Consider the following 21,961-nt stretch of genomic DNA (forward strand, 5'->3'; position numbering starts at 1 on the left):
CCACTTTGATCCCTGTGTCTCCACCAACCTATCAGTTACTCTGGGGAGGGATCCCCAGTCCAAGAAGACCATCAGTTTCCAGGAAGTCAGGTGAGGGAGGCAGGCTGGCAGCTGGTGGGGTCCTTCCTGGCTCAGGAGACCACATCTGCCTGGTGGCTGCTGGGCGGCTGACCTGGGGTCCCTCCTCCCGCCCTGGACCCAGCCCACTATGCTGGTTGGATGCTCCTCCCCCAGGGCACCAGGCTGTGTGTTTCTGACCCTCCATCCTCAGCCCTGCCCTTGCAGCCAACTCTTCTGCATGACACTGAGCACGTTTGCTTGGAATATTCCGGAGATGGATAGTTGGACCCTAGAGGGCCTTATTTTGGTGTCTGGAATCCACTAGCAACTTTGGAACAAGTAGGGCCCTCTGGTTGGGTGCTGCTTGATTCTCCGACGACATACAGAGCTGGTAGTTCTTCCAGCTCAGCAGTAAGCACGGCTACAAGGATGCTCATGTCTCCTTGAGAGATTGGCCCCATTTCCTCTGGTTCTAGACTTTGCCCAAGGCAGCCTCACAGATTTCTTCTGGGCATCAGCTATCAGGCAAGATGCAGGCTGGAGACAGGTGTGCACTCAAGTGGGGTGTATTCCTTTCCCAGGGCTGCTGTAAAAAATTGCCACAAACTGGGGGGCTGAAAACAATGGGAATGTATTGTGAGACAATACAGGAGGCCAGAAGTCTGCAGTCGAGGGGGTGGCAGGGTCCTGCTCCCTCCAAAACCCGTAGGGGAGAGCTCTTTCCTCCTCGTCTCATCCTAGCTCCTGCGGTTGCCGGTAGTCCTTGGTATCCCTTGGTTTATAGCTCTCGCGATCCAGTCTCTGTTTTGGTCATCATGTGGCATTCTCCCTGTGTGTGTGTCTTCACACAGTTCTCGTCTTATAAGGACAACTGTCACATTGAATTAGGGGTCCAACCTACCCTGGTGTGACCTCATGTTAACCAGTTACATCCACAATGACCCTATTTTCAAGTAAGGTCACATTTCAAAGGGACTAGGACTAGGGGAGACTCAGGGGTCCTGCAGCGTCACTCTCGGGTCCGGGACGGTCACTGACCTCCGTGACTCTGTGACTCAGTCCAGTCTCCTAACCGTCCCAGAGCTGTCCCGGTTCTGCCCTGAGTATCTCACAGAGCACAGTCACCCTGAATTTCCTCATCTGTGAAGTGGATTTGTCAGCCCCGCAAGCGACTCAAGGTTCCCAAAGTCCGAACAGGGTTCCAGAGGGGAATGCTCATTGGAAACTGGGAACTGCCTGGAATTTTGCGGCATTACACCTGTGCTGTGCAGGAGTCCTCGGAGAGCAGGTGGATGTAAAATCGGCTTGGAGCCACAGTGACACCTGGTGGCCACTTCACACATTGCATGACACTTCCCACAATTGACTAAATTTTTTCCCTCTGTTTCAGCGAAAGGTTGTGGGTTTGGTTTTCCTTTGCTAGGCGGTGAGCTAACCCCATCGCTAGAGGGCAGCAGGCCTGGCGTGGACACAGGGACACCTGCAAGGCAATAGGAGCCAGCCAGCCAGAGGGAGACCAAAGGACAAGGACAGGAAATTCAACTTCAGGGCATTTGGCCAGTCAGTCCCACGGAGGCTGCGTCTTCCTGCAGGGCCCTGACCTCCTGGGCTTCAGGGCAGCCAGTGGGCAGGGGGACATCGGAGCAGACCCATGAACGCAGGAGGTCCTCCTTCCTGCCTTGTTCTCCATATGGCTTCTCTGGGGGAGTCAGTCCCAGGGGCGGAGATCTGACCCCCCTCCCCACTTTGGAGTCCTTGAGGTTCCAGCGCGTCCTGTCCGGTTTCAGGCATTTTCCTGCTGCTGCTCTTTCCCCTGGTTCTGGTCTGAGCACCGCTTTAGCGCCTGACCCCCCACCCACAGTAATACCCCCACACCCTGCCCCCCACCGCCAAATACAGAGGCCTGACTCAGCCTGCCCTGCCTGCCGCTCAACCAACCCTCCTAAATCCCGGCTCCGCGTCCTGACCATCAGCCTTACGCTGGGGCGGGCTGGGTTCCACAGTGATCCCATGACCCCGCGCATTTCGCATCCTAGATTCAAGTTTATACCCGTGCATATGTGCACAGTATATACGTCGATTGTATAAACGGCTTGGGTCGGAGGGGGGGACATTCGAGCCCTCTTTCATCCATGAATATTAGAAAAGTTTGAATCAGGAGTTACCGTATTCGTGCAAAAAAACATACGCTATACTTTCCCCAAATCCCAAGGATCATGAACGGTTTTGTGTAAGAAAAGCTACCCTCAGAAAGATGCCCCGCCAGGAACCTGAATGGTGGTTTTCAATGAGTTTTGCTTTGAGAATGCACCAAAAGGCTGCAGGGAGGTGGGAACCCCCCAGGGCACCTTAGCACCACCTGAGAAACATTTTACAAACAGCTGTTCCCCGGGCCCTCCTCAGACCCAGTAATTCCAGGGAAGAGGCGGATTCCGACATGTGCCGCCAACGTGGGGGCCGCGAGCCACGTGTGGCTCTTTTCAATTCACATTCATTCAAATGAGATAAAATGAAGGAGTCAGCCTTGCTGGCACACAGGCCCCATTTCCAGCGGTCACCAGCCACCTGTGGCTCGTGGCCACCACCTTGGACAATGCAGATGACGGACTATGTCCACTGTTCCAGAAAGTTCTGTTTGGCAGTGCTGCCCTGGAGAATTGCCAAGTCCTGCTTCTGATGTTGGAGGCTGACACGGGCAGGTCAGTCTTGTATGAATTGGGGGTGGTTTTCTAAGTTCCTCAGTGGGCTGATGGGCACGGTGTGTGCGTGCATGTGTACATGTGTGTGCGTGTGCGTGCGTGCATGCGTGCGTGAGTGCATGTGTGTGTGTGTGCGTGCGTGCCTATATGGGGGTCGGACCCATTATGGTTCCTGATTTTCTTCTGTTCAGTGTAACCCTGTGGAGTCAGAAAGCTTCTGGAAGTGTGTCCTGGGAACGTCGGGTGGGAGAGAGAGACACCCAGAGGCCCTGCAGAGACTGGGCTGGCGTCCAGGCCGCCCTCCCTGGGGTGGGGAATACCATAGACAGGTGTAGGTTAGGGACATGGCTCGTGTTGGGCCCCCATGTCGAGAGCACAGACGAGCAGCCCCTTGCCGGGAAAGCCTTTATTCCCATCGAGCTGACCCATTTGGCCCCCAGCAGTTAGCCCTCCTCTGGGACATTGAGTTTCTCCTTCACGCCACAGGCCACCACTGCAAAAAAGAACTCCGGGAAGAAGGTGCGGATGTAGACGGCGGCCTTGGGGATGGGGTTGGCCATGAAGACCTCTTGCTTCTTCCGTCTCACAGTGCGCATCACCTCCTCAGCCACATCCACAGGGTGCACGCCGTAGGTCAGCTTCCTGAAAAAGACTGAACGGCCCCCAGGAGGGGCGGGGGTTAGAGCCTCTGGGCGCTAGAGAGGGAGGGGGGCCGGGCCTGGAGTTGTGGGCTACCGGCCAGCTCGGCCCTCCAGTGGCCGTGAGGCCGTGGGGGACACTCTCCACCCCCAGAGCCTCAGCTTCTTCATCCGTAAAGTGGGCATGCAGTTTCCTGCCCTATTCACTTCGCAGGGTGGTTGTGGGCCTTTGCAGGGAGGAGAAAGAGCCGAAGGAAGAAGGTGCCCCATAAATTAAGGAGCTGCTGTTTATAGCTGTCGGGAAGCCGAGCTTGTCAAGTGCCTCCTGGAACCTTCAGTCTTCCCAATGCACAGGCAAGGCCGGTACCACCATCATTCGTCACTTTTTAAAGGGGAAACTGAGGCACGGAGATCAAGAGAATTGTCCCGTGTTGAGCACTGAGTGTAGGACAGAGGCAAGGTCCGAGTGTAGGCAGTCCCGTGCCAGACCCTCAGCCTCGACTCTGTGCGGCCTCCCAGGGAAAGGGGGCGGGTCGGAAGGTCTTGAAGACCAAATCTGGCTATTCCACACGGGAAACTGAGGCCCAGAGACAGGCAGTCACCCGGCCAAGGTCACAGAGCCTGTGAGTGACGGAGCCGAGCCAGACCTTGGTCGGCTGGTTGCGGGTTAGGATTCTCTCTCCCTGGTGCCTCGGGACTGAAGTTTGGGGGCCCCCTCCTTGCTGGTAGCCAGGTGCAGGGCCCCACCAACCCCCCCAGTCTCGGGCTTCAGGAACACGCCCTCAGGCCCGATGACACCAGGCTGGCCCCTCCCAGGCCCTGTACCTCCAGCCCCCCTCGAAAAGCTCACATTTCCAGAGGGAGGCCTCCCAGTTTCCTTGGCCTGGATCAATGCGGTAGGACCGGATGAAAGTGGGGCTCACGGTGCTGACGACAACATTGTATTCCTCCACTTCGGCTCGGAGGCAGTCGAAGAAGCCTAGGGCAGCGTGCTTGGAGGCAGCGTCTGGAAGAGAAACCAGCCAGGGGTGGGGGCAGGGCGAGGGGGGGGCCGGCCCAGCTCCCCTGCAGGAGCGCTGGCCACAGAGGCGTGCACACACGTTCCCACATCTCAGCTGGAAGAGGGCTCCCACGTCACCCAGCCCTGCCCCTCACCCCACAGATGAAGACAGAGAGCCCTCGGGTGGGGGACGGTGGACTGAGACAGAGCTGGGTGGGATCGGATCCCACTTAGCCACCTGTCCACAGCAGGACCTCGGGCAACTCGCTTTCCCTGTCTGAGGCTCAGTGTTCTCCTCTCTAAAATGGGAAGAATATGCCCCTTGGCAAGTGGGGGTGAAGATGAAAGGAGAAAATGTGTCCACAACACCCGGCCCAGGCATGAGTTCCCATTCCTTCCCTGTAAGGCCGGTACCAGCTGGTGGCCCCGGAGAGCCCGGAGCAGGTCTCCCCTCCCACTTTCCGGCCCTTTTCCTCCAAGGTCCTGTCCTTCTAAGCTACTCACCGAATTCACTCCAAATGGATGAGGCCGTGGGTTGGGTAAACAAGAGCCTTTCCAGGAATTTCAACAAGAGTAGAGTGGACATTCCTTAAAGCCTTGGGGGGTTAGAGGAACATCTGGGAAAGGGTGAATGTCAGCTTCCCATTTCGGGGGTGTCAGTTGGAGGCTGAATGAGGCTGGGGGTGGGGGTACCGTGGTCTCTGCCACCACGCTGACACCTGCCGGGAGACCCAGCCCCCTCCGAGGCAGCCCTAGTGAGGAGCGGGTTGCATGCTCCCCAGATAGCCCTTGCAAACGACTGGCCCCTCACCGTGCAGGGTTAAGAATGCAGATGCCAAGGGCCCAGAAGACAAGGACAGTGACAAGACAGCTTCTCGGAGCTGCTGGGAGGATCCAGCAAGACGGGACCATCCCACCGTGCGTGGCCAGGGGAACCCCTTGGATGAGTGGTCACTCGGTTTTCAGCGGGGCCCCAAGTAAAAATGCATGCAGAGGGCAACAGGGGCAGTGAGGGAGAGAAGCGAAGGTGAGCCTCATGGTGTCAGATCTTCTATTGCTCAGGAAGCTGCAAAGCCTGGTTTTTACTGAAATGTCCTTGTATTTAAATAACGAAATACCGAACAATTCCGCACCTCATTCCAATGCCTGGGCTTTCGCCCACGGCACGGGCTCTCCGACACCAGCTGGGTGTCCTACCACGTCATTGTGGTGCAGTCTGCCTGGCGATAAACTCAGAGCCCCAAGGTGAAGGGCTCGGTCGCAGGACTGCCCCTGTCCCCGCTCAGTTCCGGCCGATCACAAGTCCCCCACGTCCTCTGTCCTTCTGACTGAGCCTCTGGAGACCAGAGGTTGCAACCACCCCCTCCCTGAGATCTATCAGTCTGCTAGAGCAGCTCGCAGAACTCGGAGGAAGGTTTTACTTAGTGGACCCTCAGTTTCTTATAAAAGGACAGAACTCAGGAACAGCCAGGTGGAAGACATGCAGGGGTGGGGGGAGATGAGGCCTGGGGAAGAGGCTCAGAGCTCCCATGTCTTTCTTCTCCAGGCACCTCCCTCTCCCCGAATCCCCACGTGTTCAACCTGGAAGCTCTCCGAAGTCTGTCCTTTTGGGATTTTATGGAGGCCTCGTTATGGGCACGATTGATTAAATCCTGGGCCTTGGGGGACAGAACTCAGTCTCCAGCCCCTCTCAGCGCCTCAGAGGTTGGGGTGGGACTGGAACGTCCCACTCCCTAATCACATGGTTGGCTCCCAGGGCAAGCAGCCCCCAACCTTAGGTGACATCTAAAATGGCCTCACTGACATAACAATAGACTCTTTGATCGCTCTTATCACTTAGGAAACTGAAGGGTTTTAAGAGCTCTGTGCCAGAAATGGGACAAAGACCAAATACATATTTCTTATAAACCATGTATGACAATACTAAATAGGTAATTAAAAAGAAGTTGCGAGCAGGGGCGCCTGGGTGGCTCAGGCGGTTGAGCATCTGACTCTTGGTTTTGGCTCAGGTCCTGGACTTGGGGTCGTGGGATCGAGCCCCGAGTTGGGCTCCATGCTCAGTAGGGAATCTGCTTGGGATTCTCTCTCTGCCTCTGCCCCTCCCCCCAACCCCACTCACACTCGCGCTCTCTCTAAAAAAAAGAAAAGAAATATATAAGGTATGCACCCTGCTCTCCCACAAACCAGCTATTGGGAGGAGGGACGTTCCCCCAGCTGGAGAAGTTTCTCTCCTCTCCAGACTTTTTAAACGACTCCTGCCTCTGGGATTTCTCTCCACCTCTCCTGTGATCTTGTGTCTTTCATTCTCCCCTCCTCCTTCCTCCAAAGTTTCCATCCCTCTGCCATTGTGTGATGTGCGCCCATCTCCTCTTTCTGGGTTGTAACCTTTCCTGCCCTTTAAGGGCATCTTTCCAGAGGAAGGGCATTTGCACGGGGGCTGTGCGCCCATGCCAGGAGGCACGGATGGTGCTGTGTTCAGCCAGAGCCGGCCCTGACCTCCTGTGGGGACATGAGCTTCTGGGGGAGAGGGACCCACGGTCACCTGCATGCCAGGTGCTCAGAAATGGGAATTGAAGGGATGAAAGAAAAACCAATAGGACCGTTTCACCTCCGGACGCCCCCTCCCTTATAACCACGTGCCTAGTGCTAGACACGACATCCCTTGTCTTATAAGACAGACAATCTAGGACGAAATGTCTCTGTCGTAGCAACTTACAAGCTGTGCGGAATGGGATTCCAAGCTTCCCTTGGATGTTGTTCACTAACACGATCTGGCCTGTCCTCCGGGAGATCATGTCGGGAAGCAGGGCTGGAAGGCACGGGACAATGGGTCACATTACAGGAGGGAGACCGAGGCAGGCAGCTGCAGGCAGACCCCTCCTCCAGGCCCCCCTCCTTGCACAGGGCCCCTCTACCTCCCTGCTGATGGGATTACAGCAGGTGGGCCTGTGCATGGCATCACTGACCCCATGTTTCCTAAGAGTGGGCAGGGCTCAGCTGGTCATTTCTCGGTGGTTTTCCGTGACCCGCCCATGGGCAGAGCTCAGTGGTGAGAAAGGTCATAGGTCATCCCATTTCAATCCCCCACAACGCTACTCTGTCTTGAACACCTCTCTTGCAGGTGTAAATCTTAACAAAGAGAGGAAGAGGCCTCCGCCCCGCGCCTGGGGAGAATCCCGCTGCTTCGTTCTGTTTTCCGAGTCCTCCTATTTATTGAGAGGGAAAAGGGCTTCTAATTTATGGTGATTTGATAAAGATACCCCCTGAAAATGAACTCACTTGAAAACGTGGAAATTTAGACAATGAGATGAATCACAGTGCTGGTGGAATGGGGACACGGCAAAAAAATCAAAAGACGACTTTCAGAATGGCATTGACATCGAGCCCCGGTGTGTTACAGATGGGTAAACTGAGGCCCAGAGCTAGTGACTGGACCCAGGTCTCTTAGCAAGTTAGAGGACCGACCAGGAAGAGGAGCTGGCCCGGGCTTCCCCTCCACTCCCTGCATCCCTCACTTTGATTCCAGTGAGCCTGGAACCCTCAGAAGCCGCCTGACACCTGTCACCCACTGCCTGGCCTGCGCAGTGTGTCCACGGGGACCGGACTGGAGGAAACCATTGTCTCTGGGGCATCCTTTCAGAAGCTCCGGAAAGCCATCTTTCTGCTTCAGATAACTTTCCCTTCCTCTGTCCTGGTGCCCCGAACCCCATTATCATGGAGATTGTGGCCATAGAGAAAGCAACTCTAAGATCATACTTCTTGAACCCCATGTTCTTTTCTTTCTTTTTTTTTTTAAACTGTCTTTTTTTTTTTTTAAGAGTTTATTTATTTATTTATTTGACAGAGACAGCCAGCGAGAGCGGGAACACAAGCAGAGGGAGTGGGAGAGGAAGAAGCAGGCTTCTAGCAGAGGAGCCTGATGTGGGGCTCGATCCCAGGACTCCAGGATCATGCCCTGAGCCGAAGGCAGACGCTTAACAACTGCGCCACCCAGGCGCCCCTGAACCCCATGTTCTAAACTCAGAAGTTCTCCATGCATATATCCTCCCTGTTGGGGTTCTGCTTTGATAGACTTTGGGGTGGGGAGTACTTCAACTCTTGGTTCTATTCCATGTCATTTCCAGCCCCAACCCCCAGGCTCCCGAGCTGCATTTAACCTTGGCCGTGAGATATCTCCGCAGAAGAGCTGCCATTTTACCCTTGAAAGGGATTCTGCCCTCCCTGTTTCTGCAAAGGGACGGACACTACGCTGGGTCTCTTGTAGGCTGGGGATAAACCCCTTTCTTCTTTATTTCTGAGGACAGAATCTCTACCCTTGACCAACTGACATGGGTAGGAACAGATCCAGGGTAAGGGCGATATATAAAAATATATATGAAACATGAAGACAACGGTCCAGAGATGTGGGATGGGATGGGGGGGGTGTAAGCCATGGACATAAGTGAGAAGAGGGGATAAAGAGCAGGGCTTGGGTGGGGAGCACGGTTTCCCAGAGAGGGAGGTTGGAATAGACTAGTGGGATACTTTCACAATCCCTTTCCTTTTATCAACACTTCTAGCCAGAATGCTGAAAGCTTTTGCCAAATAAGTTGGAATTTTTCTGAGGGGGCTGGAGACTCCATCCAGAATTGGAGGACTGTCTGACTATGTAACAGAGCCGTCTCTAGCCGCCGGTGGCCCAGAAATCTACGGGAAGGGCAAACTCACGAGACCTTTGGTCAGTGTGATGGGCCCGAAGTAATTGGCATCCATGATCTTCTTGTCGAGCTCCAGAGAGATCTTATGGGCAGGCCCCTTGATCTTCATACTGGCATTGTTGATGAGGATGTCCACACAACCGTAACAGTCTAGAACCTCTTTAGCCACGTCCGGGACACAGCTGATGTCCGCGAGGTCCAAGAGGACCAGCTTTGGGGTGAACGTCTGCTGAGGGAACAAGACAGTCAAGGCACGTGTGCGAAGACCTCCCTCTCGCAGACCCTGGGGGCCTTCGAGCAGAGAGCCTCCCCTTCCAAAAGTCAGGGCTTGTGGAATGACTACAAAATAAAAACGAAGAGGAAAAAGCAGAAATGGCTCTGGGAAGAAGGAAGCTGATGGAGAATCCATCCATTGGTACCATAGCTGCACACCAGCAATCCCAGCGTGCAAAAATGCGGTGGTAAGTCTGAGCTGTTGGCCAAAGGGGCCAGAACTGATCAATTCAAACGGCCATCACCCTTTACGGAGGAAGCGGAGCGTGGATTCCAATGCAGACACCATGACAGTATTGATGAGCTCCTTTTGGCAAATGACTTTGCAAACCGGCTTAGGAGCCAAAGGAGAACCCATCACTGAGCTCTGTAGCCGCATTTTGGTTTTGACCCAAATCGTACACTCCGTGCAACATTTTTGGAGTACCATGTACGTGCCAGGCATTGTGTTCAGCCCTAGACACTCAATTGCCATTGAGACTCTCATGGTCTATAGCGGGGAACAGGTTGGAAAACTGATGAGACCATGTGATAAACGTAATCCCAGCGTTTGACAAATATTCGTCCTGATAAGAGGGTTTCCTTGTCACATTTGTTGGGGAAACACGGACTATTATATGTCCTTCTTGGGGATACACAATGCACATTAGCATATCAAAGGCTCTGAAAAGTCCTGCAGTAAGGGAACCCACCAGATAAGTTTGGCTTTATTCGGTATTTCCCACGCAATTGACCTCAGAACCTCGTTTTAACTCAATACCTGATAACACCCCCCAAACAGAACTTGAATGCTGTGTTGTCCCTCTTGTTCTATCTCCTCAAATACCGGACTCTGGTGTGAATTATTTTTGGCTGTTTCCAAAACGCAATTCAACATCAAGGCCAAATCGAACCAAACCAAACCAAACCGTGAAGACAGCTCTGAAGGCAATTCTCTAAACGTTGCTCCAGAAACACTTTGAAACCTGCAGCCTTCTGGAAAGTACTCACCTCCCAGCGGCTTTGTGGAAAGTGACTTCACTTCCCCGACTTCTTGGGAGGAAATCTCATCTGAGGTATTATTTTATTTTAAAGGTTTTATTTTTAGGTTACCTCTACACCCAGCGTGGGGCTCGAACTCACGACCCCCAGATCAAGAGTCGCACGCTCCGCTCCACCGACTGAGTCGGCCAGGAGCTCCTGATATGTTATTTTTAAAAATCAGCCGTAAGCATTTATAAGCATGCCCATACCTGTGCCTTGCTAAAGCTTCTGGATCCTCTTTGACTCTGACTTAAATACAATAGGGGGTGGGGACGGCGTGTTGCCAGAGGGCAAATTCTTGGCATGGGGAATTCTTACGCCTGGCAGACACGCCTGGGTCAAGATGAGTGAGAGCGCTGCCTCCCATTGCCCCAAAGCAAGCACCAAATGTCACCCACCTGGTCCATGAGCTGCTAACGGAGCGATCAGTGAAGACTAAGGGTGCCCAGGGGCTCCCCAAGCTGCCAGAAGGCCTTACCTTGCTGGGGTCAGCCACGCTGATGAGGGCGTCATACAGGATCTCCAGCCTCTCCCAGTTCTTGCCACATAGCACCAGCCTTGCCCCACCAGCGTGGAACACCCGAGCACACTCTATGGAGGAAGAAGGAAAGAGGGCAGGGCGTACTGTGTGGATGGAGCCACAGACGATGAGCCTCTGTCATAGGAATTCAAGATTTCGAAGAATTCCAAAGTCCCAATGCCATGAGTCACTTCATTCAACCTCCTCCCAGGGCTGGAACTTTTTTTTGTCATTTCCAGCCTCCGCATGGTTACCTCCCGCGCAGGGGGGCTGAGAGTGGAGACAGCCAGCCCTTCCTTCCTGGGAAGGTTCGGATTAGGATATTATTAGGATATTCTTCCTTAAGCTGGACAGAAGGATGGCCCTGCCCACCCAGCCCTCCAGGATCAAAGCCCTCAATATATCTTAATCTAAAGATACTAGAAAGAGCCATCGTGGGTTTTTTTTCAGACTTAATGCCACCAGTTTCCTGCACATTTTCTCTGTGGATAGATACGCCAGCCAGGATTCTTTTTATTTAAAAAATAAACCTGGCTTGTGTTCTAGTTAATTTTATTCTGAACGAATTCCTGACTCCCCCAACATAGGTCTTTCTCAGTTGGGCCAGGGCTGGTGGACACAAAGTATTCTTGGGGGCGCCTGGCTGGCTCGGTCTGCAGAGCCTGCAACTTTTGATCTCAGGGTTGTGGGGGCGCCTGGCTGGCTCGGTCTGCAGAGCCTGCAACTTTTGATCTCAGGGTTGTGAGTTCCAGCCCCACGCTGGGCATGGAGATGACTTAAAAACATAGACACACAGTATTCTTGCGTAGCAATAATACTGATATTTAAGAAGGCTAAAAGCTAATGTATCTTGAGTGTTTATTTTTTCCAGGGACTCTAGAAAGACAGTTACGTAGATTAGCTGATTTAATTCCCTTGGGAGCCACATGAAGTGGTGTCTTGGGTGGGGTTCCCAGAAGCAGAATCAGAGACAGGGACTCAGGTGATCGCGATTGGAGGGCATGGATGGCCAGAGAAAATCCATCAGGGAGTGAGGTCTCAGGTAAAGTCTAGACTCGGTTGGGTCCAAGGAAGGCTCTGGAGAGCAGAGGGGTCCCACTTGGAGGCGAGAGGACCAGCCTTTTATAGTCTTGGGTCTAGGAACGGTGTGCTGTCTCCCTCGGGGGCTGGGGGCAGAGGGTGTGTAACTCCCCGGGGAGGCAATGAAAATTGGCAGACGGCCAGTCTGTGAGCCGTGCAGCCGACACTCAGCACCTGGGGAAACAGATAAACTGGCCTCATACAGGGACCTGGGAAGGGTACCACCAACACCTACCTGGTGCCCAGTACCTGTGACCGCCTCTTTTTTTTTAAAAAGATTTTATTTATTTATTTTAGAGAGCAAGAGAGAGAACGAGCAGGGGGAGGGGTGGAGGGAGAGAGAATCTCAAGCAGACTCCCTGCTGAGCACAGAGCCAGGTGCAGAGCTGGAGCTCATGACCGGAAGATCATGATCTGAGTGGAAACCAACAGTCCCACGCTTAACTGACTGAGCCACCCAGGGGCCCCAAGGAAACCCGTTTTAAACACATATGTCAGAAAAGGGCAAATTTATTTGCTCTGCAAAGAATTGTTCTAAATCAGTAAGAAGACCAGATGAAGACCCTAATGAAGAAACTGGCTAGCGAGACGGGTAAGCAATTCTTAAGAGAAGCGCAAAGGGCTAATTAAGGCGCAAAAAGCGGCAGTTCAGTGCGGAGAATGAAGACATACAGTTTAAAGCAGGACACTAATTTTAATCTATCAGATAATCAGAAACAAAATTGGAGGGGCGCCTGGGTGGCGCAGTCGTTAAGCGTCTGCTTTCGGCTCAGGGCGTGATCCCGGCGTTCTGGGATCGAGCCCCACATCAGGCTCCTCCGCTGGGAGCCTGCTTCTTCCTCTCCCACTCCCCCTGCTTGTGTTCCCTCTCTCGCTGGCTGTCTCTCTCTCTGTCAAATGAATAAATAAAATCTTTAAAAAAAAAAAAAAGAAACAAAATTGGAGAGAGTCACACTTTCCCTGTTGGCAGCCGTGGAAATTGCCACAATCTTTCGGAAGAAAAATTGGACGGAATCCTTAAAATTAAATATAGACTTGGACCGGGTTATTTCATTTATGGGCCTTTATTCTAAGGCGATAATTAAGAACGTCTGCAGGGACATAGTTACGATGTTGTTTATCTCGGTACTATTGTAACGGTAAAGAGCTGGAAATGGTTGTAAATGTCCAATATCTCAGATGGTTGGTAAATGATGGTATTTATCGAATATTTTGAAGGCTTTAAAACTAATGCTGCAGAAACTGATGTTTCCCTGCCATGCACTTGATTCTGTGTGCGTGTAATTGGGTGTTAAATTGCACACAGGCATGTGTAACGGGATTTTAAATGGAAAGTTTGACCAGAGCACCAAGATGAAACAGATATAAAATTCTGATGTTAGTTGCCAACCCAAGATGCACATTTTCTTTCTTTCTTCTTTTTTTAAGATTTTATTTATTTGTCAGAGAGAGCACAAGCAGGGGGAGGGGCAGAGGAGAGGGAGAAACAGACCACCCCCCTTCCCCCAGTAAGGAGCTGGATGCGGACTCAATCCCAGGATCCCACGACCCTGAGATCATGACCTGAACTGAAGGCAGACGCTGAACCAACTGAGCCCCCCAGGCCTCCACCAAGATGCACATTTTCAAAGGAAATCACTGAAAGGCTCTTTTATGGAGTTCAATACCCCTTACTCTCAAAATAGGACGCAAATTGGACAAGGAAGAGGAGAGAGCGGACTTTGAAAGAGGATTTGGGGAGAGGACTGCGATGTGAGTTTTTGCCCTTTATCTCTGTCCCAGGTAACAGGGAGCGTTTAGGACTATCTGAACAGCATGCTGTGAGTTCCCTGCAATGGGGAGCCAGGGGGTGGGGTCTGAGTCCCACCTGCAACATCTAATGAGAGGAGGGGGGCCATCAGGTATGCTCAGAGCAGAGGAGGGGACGGCCGGGCTGCCCCCTGGAATCGGTCTGCACCCCAAAGACCCCGTCCCACAAGCACGGTGGACCAGACCTAAGCCCTGCGATGCTTGGGAGCTGTTTTGAGTTCTGCCCAAGGTTCCCTTAGCAAGAACTAGAACCAACCACGAAGGCTTAGCTGTCTTTGTAGGTGCTGACCAGTGGGAACTCAAGGTCCCAGGAAGAGGCAGAGGGGACCACGGAGCTGGCCAAAACCAGAGGAGTCCGGATTTCAAGGGCAACTAGATGAATAGGGTGGGACCTTGCTCCTGATAACGTTAAAATCTCCGCCCCTGGGCGGGGCTTGTGCGCAATTAACATAACGTGGGTTGCGTGTTCCACCCTGGTTTTACAACACGCAGGCGCCAAGACCCCTCCTCTGCGCGCGCTGACACCACCAGGTGTGTGCATTCCCTGGGCTGGTCAATGCGCGCTCGCTGTGCTTTTTGCTCCGGGAGCCAATGCTTTGGGAGCCACCCACAGTGATCTCCTTGCTTGCGGCAAGTAACAAACTCTCTTTTCCTGGTATCAACCCTGGTCGGGTCTTAATAAAACAGAGGGCCCCGGAAAAGCGCCTGCCCTGACGCCAGGGGCCGGGCGAGGGTTGGGCAGCTGGAGGACGCAAGCCTTGCAGAAAGGACGGGCGGATATTCCCAGGGAGGGCCTCCGAAGGACCCACAAAAGTGGCCACAGAGAAAGAGCCAGACTCGGCTTTAAACAGGTGCCGGGCCACGGAGCTTGAAGCCCCATGACAGTGTCAGCCAGAGAAGGATTCCTCCTGCTTGCCTTCTGTCCTCTTCCTGCCCCTCCAGCCCCAGAGGGGTCAGAAAGAGCAGCAAGCTGGCCGGCCACTTGCCCTGGGTGAGTGGGTGGAAGGGGGCGTTCACTTCAATGAAAATCCCCACCCTTTCTCATGTATTGGACTGGGCATCCCCATTTCTGAATCGATGTATGGATGGTATGTTCGGGGACCTATCATGCCCAAAAGGTTTTGTATAATCAAGTAGTGATCTGAAAAGTCATGAGACTATCCGATTGTTTTTAAAAAATCAAGACACAGAGGAAGGGGTTTCTCTGCTGCATGAATCTGAGAGTGGGGTGGGCTGTCCGGCTACTCCCCACAGCCCCCCAAGTCCTGCGAGCCCAGAATACCGTGCCTATCAGACCCTAACTCTGAAGGTTACACCTATAAGCATCATAAAGGAGCAAAAGGAGACCGGATGAAGTCTTCCCGAGTGATCGGGGTTCTAGGTGTGTTTTCTGTTCTTTGTACCTGAAAATCCTTTTTTATTATATTGGATTTTACAACAGAATTCACCCAAGGAAGCTTCATCCGGAGGCAGAAAGCCCGGCCTTCCGTTCTTTCTGCTGTAACCCTGAGTAGCAGCCCGGCAGGGTGTGGGGCGCGGGAGGCTGGAGCCCGGTGCTCTGACCGCCGCTGGGGGACAGCAAGCCTGACGGCGCCGTCCCAAATACGTCATTTCTGCTAAGGCACGCCCTGGTCGACTCACAGGCCCCTGAGTTTGCTTCTTGACCAGCCCAGCTCGTGACCACAGCTCAGTTTATCCTGTGTCGGGAAGGAAGGTTGGCCCCACACTTTTTCTTTTCCGTGCAGCAAGCATAAGCTGAGCCCTTTTCCTTGCCTCCCTGGGGCCACCTCCTGATTTCGGGGAGATGACAAGGCGAAAGGACAGCCAGGGGCCATCATAAGAGGCCGCTGATTGAGAGGCAAGCAGTTCAGTTTCAGAAACACTTCAAGTTCAAGCGCAGTGGTTACGTATTTTCGAGAGTCCCTCTTGCTGCAGACACAGTGGGTACAAAGTGACCGGATTCCCGACGTGGCTGAGCTGTGTGGGCTTGGGGCAAGGGTCTGATGTCCTGATCTTCGGCTGATTTCCCTGGGAAACCGCTTGGCCCTGGCTCCCTTGCAACTATCCAGCGCTACCTGCCAGGTTCACGCAGGTTCCAGGGGATGGGGGTGTGTGTGTGCAGGGGGGCCTGTGGCATCGGCGCTGTGCCCCTCACTTTTTTTCTTGCCTCGGACCTCAGGAACAGAACTGCATCCACCTGTAATTGCTGTGGTCAGCTGCGTGTTCTGGCGAGGCGTTTAAGGCCACACACGCCCAACATCTCAAGTTACTTCTAAATATTTGGACTTACTTTTTTTCTGCTTTGCATTTCTTTCCGGGGTGGTTCTGTAAGGCACCCTAGTCACGACACAGACTAGACCGCATTCCTTTGCAGATGGCATGCTGCCCCTGGGGTGTATTTCCCGGGTACGGTACGTCCCCAGAACCGAATGAGACTTCAAAAAATAAATTAAAAAGGTATTTGTTTCAGTAGAAACAAATACACGTCTCCCAGCAGTAGATAGAATAGCACTGCCCAGTAGCACAGAAAATCGGGAGCATGCGGGACTGAACAGCCTTCTCACCAGCAGGATCTGAGCGACGCTTTGTGGGACACTCGACCCAGAGACGGTAGGATGCACACCCTTTCCTGGGGAACCGGGGATCGTTCACCGAGACCAGTTGTATCCTAGGCCGTAAAATCCTGGGCCGAAAAAAATCTTTTCAAATTCAAAAGAATTGAAATCGTAGAGAGTATGTCCTCTGATCGTATTGGAATCTGGCCAGAAATCAACAAAAGTAATATACAACCACAGACTTAGCCACGTGAGCACCTTTCCCTCATAAGCTGGTTGCTTTTAAAGGCATTTATTCAATAAACTTTTTTTTTTTTGAGTGCTTTCTCTATGCCAGGTTTCTAGATGGGTGGTGGGACACCAGGATGCACAAAACAGAGATACCACCACGGGGAGCGTGTGTCTAGCCGACCCGCTGAGAAACACACGCATCCCGCACAGTGGGAGGCGTGTGCTACCAATGGTGTGTTTGGAGGCGGAGCCATGGGGCCCCAGGGGCCAGTTCTGTGGGGACCGTCTGAGAAGGAGCAGGCTGGCAGGGAAGGCTTCACGAGGAAGGGGTCTTGTGTCGGCAGCTGGCCTGCTGTTGTATGGGCAGATGCTGTGTGAAGAAGAGGGCTCCGCAAGGACTGACTCTGGGTGTCTCTGGGTGAGTGTCTCTGTTTCATTTCCCCAGGGCCACCCCTCGTCCCTATTGTCCTGGATCCGGTCTGGTTGACAAATGTGTGTGTCCTGGCTTGCCCACGAGCAAGTTGGAGTTTCTCTCTTTCCTTGCTTTTGAGCACTGAGTCGAAGGACGCAGGGTGTCCTGCTTCGGAATTGCTTCTGGGACCCGTGGAGCGCCACACGGAGAACCCACTTTACCTGCCTCGTGCTTTATTTTTTATGTCACGTGGTGAGCCTGAGTTAACCACCCATTGAAATTGAACCTGTCTTCAAAGCACGTAGATTGGCTCCCCTTGGGATACCCAAGGGAATGAAGTTCCTAGAGAATTCCCAGACAGGAGGTTACGAATGTTCTCATGACGGCAGCCCGGAGGGGCTCTCTGGAAGGGGCAGTGCTCATCTCAATACGCAGCACCTGATGGACTCAGTGGATAGTAGTTGAGCGACCTAATGAACGTTGGGCCGCATGGGTTCTACGTTTGATTAAAAAAACAAAACAACAGCAAAAAAGTACGTCCAAATTACTGCATAGGTGGCCACACAACCATTGTTAGGAGTGATACAGTCAGAATCGTACAAACCTAAGGACACTGTCTACTCATGTCACAGATGGCCCCAACAGAAAAGCCCCCGAGACCATCCAATTCGGGGGTCACAAACATATGTGCCTCCAAGGCCAGGAGGTAAACGGTCACCCTCATTAGCCTGAGTGTGATACACTGGGGCTGAGTGGGGTGTATGGTTCACTGGAGCACCTGTGTTCTGCCTGAACGTGTTCATTATCGTTATTGCCGTCATGAACCCTTGAGTGGTTCTACACGCTTTCCATCTATTCATTCATTCATTCATTCATTCATTCATTCATTCATTCCCCAAACACCACCACGAGGTAGACATTAGCAGTATCCTCACTTTCCTAGATGGGAAATACAGAGCAGACAAGTACGGTCACCAGCTAGTAAGGGATGGAGCCGGAAACCCAACCCAGCGCCCAAGTCTGCCACCCCAGCGAAGGACTTTGCATTTCAAAATTTCCAGAACCCCATGAAGGCAAAAACAAATCACATCTGCAGACCCGTTTTGGCCCCAAGGCTGTGAGTTTGCAAGCGTGGCTCTCCCAATTCCCCCATTTCTTGAGCGTAGGAGCTGCAGCCCCCAAAAGAGAAGACACTTGCTGGTTAGTGACAGACCCCGGGGAGAGGACACAGCGTCGATTCCCCTCCCGCCTAGCAGGGTGGCTGCACGCCGTCCTGCCGCCCCTCGTCCCTCTGGTCGGGAGTGGGCACAGGGTGGGGGCAAAGCCGGCTTACCCTTGCCCAGTCCTGAGATGGCATCGGTAATCACCACCACCTTGTTCTGCACGGCTGACTTTGACCACAGCCGGGACACCTCTTGGTAGATGAAGAGAAGGCCGCTAATTCCCAGGAGCAGCAGAGGCAGCATAAGCATGGCTGTGACTCCCATCTTCTTCTGGGGGAAACGGAGGGGAAAGGACTCAGCTTTGCAAAGAGACTCCGATGAGGACACCCGGCGCAGGGGGAGGCCCCGGGCTACAGGGTGCATTCACTGTGCACCCGCGTGTCTTCTCCAGGGAGCCGGGCTCTGTGCAAGCTTCCGGAGCCCTGCCTCTGGGCTAAACACCCTGTGAGCATGCTAATCCCCAAACGTCCAATGAATCGGAAATTACTCACGGTGTGTCCAAAAGCAAACGGAATCCGGGGCCTGCCCTCCCAGAGGTTAATTACAAATTTAATTAAAATGGGTCTGCATTTTTGGAAGGAAATCCATGTGTTAAGGCCACTCGCTTGGGCCCTAATGACTATTTATAGCTCTCAGTGCACTGAAGGGCTTTTCAGGGTAAATATAGTGTCTATTCTGATATTCAGGGACACATGCTGGCCGGGTCTGATTTCAGAGTTCTTGCCAGGATTTTTAAAGCTCCCTGGCATGCCTGACTATTGGAGGTTTCCTTTGCACTTCGGGACTGGGCATTAGGGATCAGGACCCGGGATTGTCAGTGCAAACGGCCCGCTCTCCGTTCCTATAACCTTTGTATCAAGAGGGTTTCAGGTAGCTCAGACCAGCATGGCTGCCAGCCATCTGGCCTTCCCTTTCTGGTTGGGGACCAAAAGCATAGAAAAATTGTTAAGCAGAATGGAAGGTCTTCCTTCTCTACCATGTGTCAGCGCCATGCTTGAGTGGGATTGTCCCCCTCCAGCTGACGCCAGTGTATCAGGCAGACTCATCCGAAAACCAGCCCTACCATTTTCCTTTAACAGAAGGCAAAGGCAGTCCATCAGCACAGGTGGGTGTCATGGAGTTTTAATGCAATGGACTAGTGCCTTCTCTCCCTGCTTGGGCCCCCGGTCAGGTCTAACTGCGGTGATTCCTGAAGGGGCCGAGAGCTGGCTACCCGCTGAGTGCACTACCGGCAGCTGGGACAACAAGTCCGTCAGTGAAGAGGAATCTGAGTGGCACGTCACTCAGGGTCTATCACGGGGGAAGGGAGGAGGCAAAAGGAGAATAAGTCACTCTCACTTCAGGTAGGGTGATCAGAGAGTGTTGGTGAAAAGATGATGCTTGAGTGGATGCCTGAGGAAGTGATGAGGACATATGGGGGACAGGAGTTCTAGGCAAAGGGACCAGCAAGGTGCAAAGGCCCTGAGGCAGAATATGCTTGGGATTCTCAAGGAGCAGCAGAGAGGCCAGTGCCTGGGAGCAGAGTGACGGGAGTAGGTGAGTAATGGATGAGGTTAGAGAGCAGTTGAGAGCCTACATATCTTTAAAATGTTTTTTTTTATTGAAGTGTAATTAACATGTAATGTTACATTAGTTTCAGGTGTACAACATATTGATGTGACAATTCTAGACATTACTCAGTGCTCACCTGGGTAAGTGTAGTCACTATCTGTCACCATATGAAGTTATTACAATATTATTGACTATATTCCCTATGCTGTGCTTTTCTTTCTTTTTTTTTTTTTTTTTAAGATTTTATTTATTTATTTGACAGAGATAGAGACAGCCAGCGAGAGAGGGAACACAAGCAGGGGGAGTGGGAGAGGAAGAAGCAGGGTCACAGCGGAGGAGCCTGATGTGGGGCTTGATCCCAGAACGCCGGGATCACGCCCTGAGCCGAACGCAGACGCTTAACCGCTGTGCCACCCAGGCGCCCCACCTATGCTGTGCTTTTCATCTCTGTGACTTCTTTATTTTATAACTGGAAGTTTGCGCCTCTGAGTCTCTTTTATCGATTTTGCCCATCCCCCTATGTATCTCCCTCGGGCGACCACCAGTTTGTTCTCGGTATTTAAGAGTTTGGTTTTGCAGGGCAGCTGGGTGGCTCAGTTGGTTAAGCATCTGCCTTTGGCTCAGGTCATGATCTCAGGGTCCTGGGATGGAACCCCACGTCGGGCTCCCTGTTCAGCGGGGTGGGGGGGGTCTGCTTCTCCCTCTGCCCCTCCCCACTGCTCCTGCTTGCTCTCTCTCTCAAATAAATAGAATCTAAAAAAAAAAAAACATTAAAAAAAGAGTTTGGTTTTGTTTTGGGTTTTAGATTCCACATATAAGTGAAATCATGTGGTATTTGTTTTTCTCTGATTTATCTCACTTAACATAACACCCCCAAGGTTAATCCGTGTTGCCACAAATGGCACCATCTCATTCCTCTTTGTGGCTGAACAATATTCCATCGTATGTGTATAGACCCCATCTTTATTTACTCATCTACGGATGGATCCTTGGGCTGCTTCCATATCTTGACTATTGTAAATAACGCTGCAGTAAACATAGGGGCACATGTATCTTTCAAATTAGTGTTTTTGTTTTCTTTGGATTAAATACCCCGCAGTGAAATTATTGGATCTTATGGTAATTCTATGTATAAATTGATGAGGAACTTCCATACTCTTTTCCACAGTGGCTGCACCAAGTTATATTCCCACCAACAGGGCCCGAGGGTTCGTTTTTCTCCACATCCTTGCCAACACTTGTTGTTTCTTGTCTTTTTGACGGTAGCCTTTCTGACAGGTGGGAGATGATAGCTCATTGTGCCTGCCATTTGCATTTCCCGGATGCTGAGCGATGGTGAGCATCTTTTCATGTGTCTGTTGGAGGGCCTACATATCTTGTAGGACATGATTCGAACTTTGGCTTTTGCTCTAAAAGAGATGGTAATCCTTGGAGTGTTCATAGGAAAGAAAAGATGTGATTTGACTTTCACGTATACTTGTTGTACTGGGAATATGTGGTGTGGGGACGAGTTTGGAAGTAGAGAGGCCAGCCGGAGCCTTTTGCAGCAGTGACCCAGGTAGGCAGTGAGGCTGGCCTTGGCTGGTCTTCATTGGGTAGCAGTCAAGGTGGTGAGAAGTGCCTGGATTCAGACATAGTTGAAGGTACAGCAGACAGGATTTGCTCATAGGTTGGATAGAGGGGAATAAAGGAAAGAGAAGAGTCAAGATCACTCCAAGATTTTTTTTTAAGTAGGCTGCACACCCAGTGGAGCCCAACACGGGGCCAGAACTCGTGACCCTGAGATCAAGACCCGAGCTGAGACCAAGACCGACCAAGCCACCCAGGCGTCTCTACTCCAAGATTTTGACTTGAATGACTAATAGGATAGAGTTACTATTAATTTTCCTTCCTTCCTTCCTTCCTCCCTTCCTCCCTCCCTCCCTTCATTCTTCCTTTCTTTTTCTTCTTCTTCTTCTTCTTCTCCTCCTCCCCCTCCCCTCCCCTTCCCCTTCCTCTTCCTCTTCTTCTTCTTTTTTTGCGTTGGGGAAGGCTCCAGGGCACAGAAATTGGGAACATAGGTGAATTACAAGTTCTGTTTTGTCTGTGTTAATTTTGAAATCCTGTTGAATCTAAGTGGGGGTGTTGAGTAGGAAGCTGGGAAAGCCAGTCTGGAGGCTTGTCCAGGTAAGAGAGGTCTAGGCTCAGGTT

At 52.2% G+C, this 21,961-nt stretch overlaps 1 protein-coding gene across 4 annotated transcripts; it reads right to left on the minus strand.

Moving 5' to 3' along the window:
* Positions 1 to 3,138: 3,138 nt before the first annotated feature.
* Positions 3,139 to 18,868, minus strand: DHRS7C (dehydrogenase/reductase 7C). Of its 4 annotated transcripts, none has more exons than XM_045797248.2 (7): positions 18,712 to 18,860; positions 18,331 to 18,487; positions 10,869 to 10,981; positions 9,110 to 9,323; positions 7,114 to 7,206; positions 4,248 to 4,403; positions 3,140 to 3,411 (listed from the first exon to the last, which is right to left on the minus strand). In XM_045797248.2, exons 2-7 carry the CDS (start codon positions 18,482 to 18,484, stop codon positions 3,203 to 3,205), a joined length of 939 nt encoding a protein of 312 aa, XP_045653204.1. In that variant the 5' UTR covers positions 18,485 to 18,487; positions 18,712 to 18,860; the 3' UTR covers positions 3,140 to 3,202. The 4 variants fall into 4 exon arrangements, with proteins under 4 accessions (XP_087723742.1, XP_045653204.1, XP_045653203.1 ...); XM_045797247.2 differs by having other exon boundaries at positions 3,141 to 3,411; positions 18,331 to 18,490; positions 18,712 to 18,868; XM_045797250.2 differs by having other exon boundaries at positions 3,143 to 3,411; positions 9,110 to 9,320; positions 18,331 to 18,490; positions 18,712 to 18,868.
* Between the last annotated feature and the right edge of the window lie 3,093 nt (positions 18,869 to 21,961).

This window comes from Ursus americanus, chromosome 14 (genome assembly GCF_024610735.1).
Source record: "Ursus americanus isolate L20-20 chromosome 14, mUrsAme1.1.p, whole genome shotgun sequence".
Lineage (NCBI taxonomy): Eukaryota > Metazoa > Chordata > Mammalia > Carnivora > Ursidae > Ursus > Ursus americanus.

Coding starts and splice junctions, on each gene's coding strand:
- DHRS7C (XM_045797248.2), bottom strand. CDS start 18,484: ATGGGAGTCACAGCCATGCTTATGCTGCCTCTGCTGCTCCTGGGAATT. Junction 9,324..10,868: donor GCGTGGCTGACCCCAGCAAG/GTAAGGCCTTCT, acceptor TTGTTCCCTCAG/CAGACGTTCACCCCAAAGCT. Junction 4,404..7,113: donor AATCCCATTCCGCACAGCTT/GTAAGTTGCTAC, acceptor TTTCTCTTCCAG/ACGCTGCCTCCAAGCACGCT.